This window comes from Danio aesculapii, chromosome 23 (assembly GCF_903798145.1).
Source record: "Danio aesculapii chromosome 23, fDanAes4.1, whole genome shotgun sequence".
NCBI lineage: Eukaryota > Metazoa > Chordata > Actinopteri > Cypriniformes > Danionidae > Danio > Danio aesculapii.
In genome coordinates this window covers 2,935,785-2,944,197 of record NC_079457.1, presented here as the reverse complement: position 1 = coordinate 2,944,197, position 8,413 = coordinate 2,935,785, and the positions used below count along the sequence as shown (strand labels likewise).

Here is an 8,413-nt window from a genome sequence, read left to right as displayed (position 1 = left end):
GTGTGTGTGTGAGAGAGAGTTTTCAGTTGTGTGTGCATTGTTTGAGGGTATTGGTATGTTTTATGTGTGTGTGTGTGTGTGTGTGTGTGTGTGTGTGTGTGTGTGTGTGTGTGTGTGTGTGTGTGATGTGTCTGTCTGAGTATTTGCTTAGCATAAGTGCATGTTTGTGTGGTGTGTGTGCTCACTGTATGTGTGTGAGAGAGATGGTGTGTGTGTGTGTGTGTTCAGTGTGTAGTGTGTGTCATCCAGCCATTTTTACACTGAAGACATTAAGCTGTGTTGTTTATTTACTCAACAGTGTCTGTAAGTGTCTTTTAAGTGTTATGTGTGTGTTAAGCGGCTGATTCCTCTTACGTGAGCGTCTGTAATTGGTATAATTGGAGTGAAGTGTGTGTGCAGGATGACCGAGCGTCTCTCTCTCTCCGTCACACACACACCTCATGCGTCTGCTGGAGCTCTTTATATTCGGCGTCTGGAGCTCTGCTGGCCGTGAGTCTCCATCATGACACACTCCTGCAGCTCTCAAGACACGGCCAGGGTCCTCCTGATGGTGTGTGTGTGGGGAATCCTCACTATGGACACTGCGCAGGTGAGTATGTGTGTGTGTGTGTGTGTGTGTGTGTGTGTGCCTTGTATGCCTTATGCTGTGGGGACCAAATGTACAAGTATCAGTAGTTAGCACTGTCGCCTCACAGCAAGAAGGTCGCTGGTTCGAATCCCGGCTGGGTCAGTGATCATTTCTGTGTGGAGTTTGCATGTTCTCCCCGTGTTGGCGTGGGTTTCCTCCGGGTGCTCCGGTTTCCCCCCACAGTCCAAACACATGCGCTATAGGGGAGTTGATGAACTAAATTGGCTAGTGTATGAGTGTGTATGGGTGTTTCCCGGTACTGGGTTGCAGCTGGAAGGACATCCGCTGTGTAAAACATATGCTGGAATAGTTGGCGGGTCATTCCACTGTGGCGACCTCTGAAATAGAGTTGCCGAAGGGAAATGAATGAGTGTCTGCTGTGATGCCAGAGTTTCTCTCTTTTCTGCATGTCTGTTAAACGAACGCACAGCAGTTATTGTGAGTGGTTTTGTGTTTAGTTCCCGGTTCCTGAGGGCTTCAGATATATGCTGTATCCGGTGTCGGTGATGGGGCCATTCGGGCCTCAGACGGTGCTCCTCCCGATAAGCGCAGCACAGACAAACACACAGATCCAGAAAAATCCACCAGCGAATAACACAGAGGTGAGGGACAATGTAACATGACAGATCAGTGGTGTAAAGTAACACATTACAAATACTCAAATGACTGTATTGAGTAGTTTTTCCTCAGTTATTGTAATTTACTAAGTCGTTTTATAAATGTGTACTTTTACATTACCTTGAGTGTATTTTCACTGCAGTATCAGTACTTTTACTCCAATACTTTCCTTCAGCCTGCAGTCACTACTTTATTTTCTCTTGTCTATGAGGATTAGACAAATCAGTCCTGTGATTCCTGTCCAATCAAATCACACATAGAAGGTAAATCACCTCATACTGAACTACCTCAAGACATGGGTGATTTATAATCGCAGCAAACTGTTTGGAAGCATTAAAAGTGTCCAAGAAGATGTCCAAAGTCTTCACACGCATTGACCCAGAGACTGTTTAGATGCAGGTCACTGATGAGAAGAAGACGGATGTTTACTGTATGATGACCGAAATGGCCTTAAACACCCAGCAGGCACAAGACGTCAACATGATGTCAGATTGACGTTGTACCCCAGCACTGTGGGGACGTTGCATTTTGTTTGCAAATGAAAATCGAGTTGACGTCAGAACCCAACGTCAGGTCAACGTCCAACCTAAAACCAACCAAATATCAACGTCTAATGATGTTAGAGCTTGACGTTGTGTGGATGTTACCACTATTGACATTTATCAGATGTTGGATTTTGGTTGCCATACTTGATGAATAAATGTCAGTATTTGATGTCAATATGATGTTGGTTTTAGATGTTGGGTCGACGTTGGATTTTGGTTACTTTCTAACAACCTAAAGTTAACCAAATATGTCATTATTGGACATCATAATAACGTTGTCCTTAGACGCTGGCTAGACTTAAAATTTTGGTCACCTGATGTCACGACCTAAATCTAACCTAATATTAACATCTTATGATGTTGTGTGCCTGCTGGGCAATAACTAAATGCACTACAGAATATTACGTTTACACACATCCTTAAATTACATGTAAACGCAGAAGTTTTTAACAGCGTAATAGTCACTACTCACCACTTTTGAGTACTTTTGAAAGGGCTACTTTTACTCATACTTTGAGTAATATTCACAGCAGATACTTTTACTCTACTCGCACTGCATTTTTAGGCAAGTAATGCTACTTTTACTTGAGTATGATTGTTTTAGTACTCTTTCCACCACTGGATACACTCAACACAGGCTCATTGGAAATACAGTCAGAATTATTCGCCCTCCTGTGAATATCTTTGTCAAATATTTTTTTGTTGAACAGAGCAAGGAAATTTTCACAGTATTTCCTCTAATATTTTTTCTTCTGGAGAAAGTCTTATTTGTTTTATTTCGGCTAGAATAAAAGCAGTTTTTAATAGTTTTAAACTCATTTTAAGCACAATATTATTAGCCCCCTTAAGCAATATTAGTTTTGGATTGTCTCCAGAACAAACCATCGTTATACAATGACTTGCCTAATTACCCTAACTTTACCCTAATTAACCTAGTTAAGCCTTTAAATGTCACTTTAAGCTGAATACTAGTGTCTTGAAGAATATCTAGTCTAATATTATTTACTGTCATCATGACAAAGAGAAAAGAAATCAGTGATTAGAGATGAGTTATTAAAACTATTATGTTCAGAAATGTGTTAAAAACAATCTTCTTTCTGTTAAACAGAAATTGGGGGAAAATATACAGGTGCCAGATTATTATGTATGTGCCCAGAGATACATTCTTGAGAACTGAGAAATATGGTTCGTAGACTACATTTTCTAGAAGAGAAGCATGTGCGAGAGGCGTGCGGGTTCACATGCGGAGATGTGTCAGTTTGCTTTTTGATTACACTGCTTTCACCAGCATTGATTCGGTTGAGAATAACGTCTTTATTTCAGAATTACCACTCTTAATAAATACACTTGCATATGAAGTAAGTCATATCTCAATACATTTACTGGGACACTGGCGATGGGTCTAGCGGCGCCCCTGCTTCAGTTAGTCACATTTATGTATCTATATGAATGAAATCTAATTAATAATAAAGCATATTCAAGTTTTCAGTGTTTCTGAGGGATGTTTAAGGTATTTTGACCCACAGTATGACCTGATGAGGGGCGGCATGGTGGCTCTATGGTTAACACTGTCGTCTCACAGCAAGTGGCGACCCCTGATAAATAAAAGGACTAAGCTGAAGGAAAATGAATGAGTATCCCCTGATGAGGTTCAGAGGTTACTGTAGGTCAAGCTACACATCTAATTTGACTTTAAGGATGTATCTAGGTACAAACACCTATTTTAGTGTCTTTTGAACACTTACAATATCTATCAGGGCTCTAGATCTGCAAGTTTCAGACTTTATTTTCTTGCGTGGACTGATTATGCATTCACGATGGTATGAGGCGTTATAGTTGTGGTCAGATTATCTCTTATTTTAATTATTAATATTATTATTTAAGATACAGATCAGAGAAATCTGTTTCTCACGATTAAAGCGCTGACCCCCACATAAATGTCCTTCAGTGGATATCAAGCGTTAATTAGGAGAGTCAATCCCTCCCAAACCGCCCTGTAATTCGCATCCTGGTATCAGTGCAATTTTCTACCAAATTTAACTTAAAGGACCCATAGTTGACCTCTTTTTTCTGATTTAATATCAATATTCTGGTTCTTCTGAGTGTGTCAGTTTAGGTTCAGTTCAACACACAATTCAGATTTTTTTATTATAATGTGTTAAAAAGTGTCATGTTGGGGGCGTGTCCACAGTTCGCTGATTTATGGGTGTGTTGCTTCACATGTAAATTAGTTTCGGCTTCCCGCCAACATAACAAGGGGGCGGGGCCATGAGCTCACCCACTTTGCGTTTGTTAGAGAGTCTGACAGGCAGACGGAGAGAGAGGATCAGCATTCAGTCGTACATGTATGACTCGGACACAGACCAAGCAGAGAGTACAAAATCATTTGTGTCTTTGTACAGTTTTACAGCCAACTGTGTGCTAGTTTCAAGTGGCGAGCTTGTACACAGAAACTAATAACCACGCACACTGAATTAACTTTGACTGAGGCACCGGATGCGCCGCTCAAAGCCGCGACACGGCACACCAGACACTCTCTGTGGCGCGGCAGAAACATGAAGTGTCCCGAATCGTCGCGCCACGCATTTTTGAATTCTAAACAGGTTTCTGCAGCGGTCCGCGGCGCCCAGCCATCGACTTAAGTGTACCCTGATAGAAACCGATGTTTACAATTCTAAAATGCATGCTAGTTAAGATCACAGGGAGCTTCTGGGATCACAAGAAATGCAAACGGCTGAAGTATAAGGTAGACTCAATGAGAAGTACACATGTTTGCAAACCTACCTAAAGATACAACCAATAATTCCGATTAGAGCGATCATGTGGAGAATATTGATCTTGTGTTGAGCCCAATGAGCCTTAATCTAAAAATAGAGCTAGAGTGTTCCTTTAGTGATATCGCTTCGACTCACGCTGAAAATGGCGGACGTGAATCAACAAACTGAGGATATGATGATGCGCCTGTCAATCAATATTGGTGGGCGGGGGGACCGCTCTCCTACGTAAAGTTGCGGTCGGTTTGAAAACCGCTCCATATGGTCCACCGTTTTTTATGCTGTTAAATTGAAAAAAAAAAAAGCACTGGATGTGTTTATATCACCCCAATATGACGGTCTATACACCATACATGCACATATGTCTGTCCAAACAGCTTAAAAGTAGATTTTTTACCATAGGTGCCCTTTAAGGTGTTGTGAGTTTTAACATGATTGCATGGTTTGGACCTTCTGCCAGTTAAAAGAAAAAAAAGCGAAAACTTTCGAACAGTAAAAATTGCCAGTGCAATTAAAACACAAAGACAACTAAATGAAACTAATCTAATGAGAATTAAACAGGAAGCTCATGTCAATGAAGATTGTTCACATCCCTTAAATATAAAATTTCAGCTTTTGCCATTTAAAAGACATTTTAGGCAACCTCAAGTAAAAAAAAAGTGTATCAAATGTCATTAGTGCTGACTGCCATTAGAACTTTAAATACTGGGTTTCAAGATTTATGTGATGATATTGAATGTATTAGTGTTGCCTGTTTTCTGTGATATGTGTGATTTGAGCGCTGATGTATTTGTGTGGTGAGGAGAAAGATACATTTCCATTTGTGGACATTAAATTAAAGTATACTTTGAAAGTGTTTGGGGTTTCTGTGGTGTTTGTGTTTGCAGTTGTCATTCATGGTTGATTCTCTTCACAGGTTCGTTCTCAAGGTTTGTCTGGCCCCGCCCCAGTCTCCAACTCTGGACCCGCCCCCAGCCCCGCCCCAGTCATTAACGCCGGCCCACCTGAGTCCTCAGTTCTGCAGGGACAGGTAAACTAATCACCAGTCTTCATCTCACATGAATCAACCCCACTTCTGTCCTGATTTTTTAATTATTTTTGTTTCACTGCAGATGTCAAATCTCCTGCCCTCTAACGTCCCTCTGCAGGTCAAACACTTTCTATTGCTTTAATATTTTTTATTATTGATTAATCGTACACTTTTGCACGCTTTAACAGCATTCACACAAGCATAAATGAAAATTCTGTCATCATTTACTCATCCTTTACTTACTTCAAACCGCTTCTTTCATCTGTTGATGACTAAAGAAGATATTTTGAAGAATGTTGAAAGCCTGCAACCATTGACGTCCATAGTATTTGTTTGTTGACTTTGGAAGTCAATGGTTACAGGCAGGGGCGTAGCAGACATTTTAAAAGTGGGGGGGACGGCTGTATGAGATCATATGTTCATATAATTAGTAATATATTATAGTAATGAGTATATCAACGTTTATTTATTCTGTGGGTGATGTTGTTTGTTTTCAGGTGTACTCGTTTGTCCAGCAGGCTGTGATTGTAAGTCTGTTTGCTTAATATCATCATATGTTCAGATAAAGATTTGCTTATAAGAGATTTAATGTGTGTAATTATGTTGATTTCAGGCTGAATCAGGCAGTTCAGAGGAAGGAGCCGCTACTCAGGTAAACAAACTCTTTTCTCTGTTCTAGAAACTTGATTTATTTTCTGATTAATTTATAGTCTTTTTTATTTTATAGACTTTTGTGTCTTATGTCTGCTGTTTGATCAGAGTCTGAAGGTTATTTCGACACATTTCTAAACACAATAGTTTTAATAACTAATTTCTAATAACAAGATACAGCACTAGTATTCAGCTTAAAGTGACATTTAAAGGCTTAACTAGGGTAAAGTTAGAGTAATTAGGTAAGTCAGTGTATAACAGTGGTTTGTTCTGGAGACAATCCAAAACTAATATCGAACTCGCTGGTTCGAGTCTGGGCATGTTCTCCCTGTGTTGGTATAGGTTTCCTCCGGTTGCTCCGGTTCCACCACAGTCCAAACACATGCGCTATAGGGAAACTGAATGAGCTATATTGAATTGGCCGTAATGTGTATGAGTGTGTGTGTGTGTGTGAATGTGAGAGTGTATGGGCGTTTGCCAGTACTGGATTGTACCCGGAAGGGCATCCGCTGTGTAAAACATATGCCAGAATAGTTGACGGTTCATTCCGCTGTGGTGACCTCTGATGAATAAAGGGACTGTGCCGAAGGAAAATTATTGAATGAATAATAATAGCCTAATATAGGCTACACAAAATAAAACTAGTTATCAAATCTCATGAACTTTTTCTTCATTGTGTAGTTCAAATATACATTCTGATTAAAGTTATTGAAGAACAGCAAATTAATCTGTCATTTTGACGTTTTGTTTGATTACATTAAATAACAGAGGTGTCACTTTAGGGCTCATTTAAGACTAAATTTGTTGTGTTTAAAATAAAAGAAGCCAAGACGGACATATTTACAGATATATCATGTGTATTTGTCTGTTTAAACACACACCCAACCCAAATCAGATCATCTGTTTGATGACCTTTATTATTTGTCACCCTCATGGAAAGATTCAAAATACGGGAAAATACCGGTAGATAGCAGGATCGAGTGATAAATGGTTTAATAATGGTTTACTCATCCTTTACTTGTTTCAAACCGCGTCTTTCATCTGTTGTACATTAAAGAAGATATTTTGAAGAATGTTGGAAGCCTGCAACCATTGACGTCCATAGTATTTGTTTGTCGACTATGGAAGTCAATGGTTACAGGTTTCCAACATTCTTCAAAATATCTTTTTTTTGTGTTCAACAGAAGAAAGAAACTCATAAATGTTTGGAAGCACTCGAGGGGGAGTAAATAGTGAGAATTGTCCTTTTTGGATGAACTATCCCTTTAATGAGTATATTTAATGAGTTTATCAACGTTTATTTATTCTGTGGTTGATGTTGAATGGTAAAATAAACTGTAAAAATCATGGGTTCCACACAATTCCTTCATGTTGTCCCAACACAAATTCATTAAGTTAAATTAATCGTTTTTATAAATTTAAGTAGACTGAACATAAAAACAATTAAGTTGTGCCAGATAAAATCTTATGAATTGAACTCATATCAAATAAGCAGTTTGAACAAGCAGCAAAAGTATTTTTTTAAGTGTGCGAAGAGTCCTGGCAGGGAAAAATAGGAGGCTTTGACAGATATAATTAAAAAAGACTTGGGAAATATTTAATAAATAATTAAAAATGTCACAGGTGAGAACAAGCTATTCTGTCCTCATCTGTATATGTTTCAAAATGTTTATTCAGAATGTACATTTTTATGAATATAATGATGCATGTCTCTTTCTCTCAGGTCATTTACATGGTTCCCATCAGTGTGGATTCGGCCAACATGGGTGTGATGGAGGGCACAGTGCCCAATCCTGACCCAGGACACCTTCAGATTGGAGCCAGCACTTCCGCTGCACCCAGCGCCGCACCACCACACGCTCAGGGCCAGATGGGCAAAACTATGGCCACAGAATCGGCGATCCAGACAGAAACTCTGGGAAATAAAACACTCTGAGAGCTAGAAATACTAGATCCGGATCAGCAGGGCCCTCGCTAACCATCAAATCTAGATTATTCACAGATCGACAGAATCAGGCATTTCAGCTTTTAATTCAGTTCAGTTCATTTTTAATTCAATAGCACTTTAAACAATGTAGATTGTGTCAAAGCAGCTTAACATAGATGAAAAAGTACGAGTTAAAGACATAATATTTCAACTTGTGGAGAAATTCAGCAATTTAGGCAG

The 8,413-nt window shown here is 39.4% G+C and overlaps 1 protein-coding gene across 1 annotated transcript; it reads left to right on the top strand.

Annotated features, from left to right (window-relative positions):
* Positions 1–377: 377 nt before the first annotated feature.
* On the top strand, positions 378–8,182 carry si:ch211-149b19.4 (uncharacterized protein LOC100149596 homolog). Its single transcript, XM_056448628.1, has 7 exons — positions 378–589; positions 1,087–1,230; positions 5,482–5,595; positions 5,678–5,713; positions 6,093–6,122; positions 6,209–6,247; positions 7,970–8,182. The coding sequence occupies exons 1-7, from the start codon at positions 503–505 to the stop codon at positions 8,180–8,182; spliced, it is 663 nt and encodes a 220-aa protein (XP_056304603.1). The 5' UTR covers positions 378–502.
* The last annotated feature ends 231 nt before the right edge of the window (positions 8,183–8,413 follow it).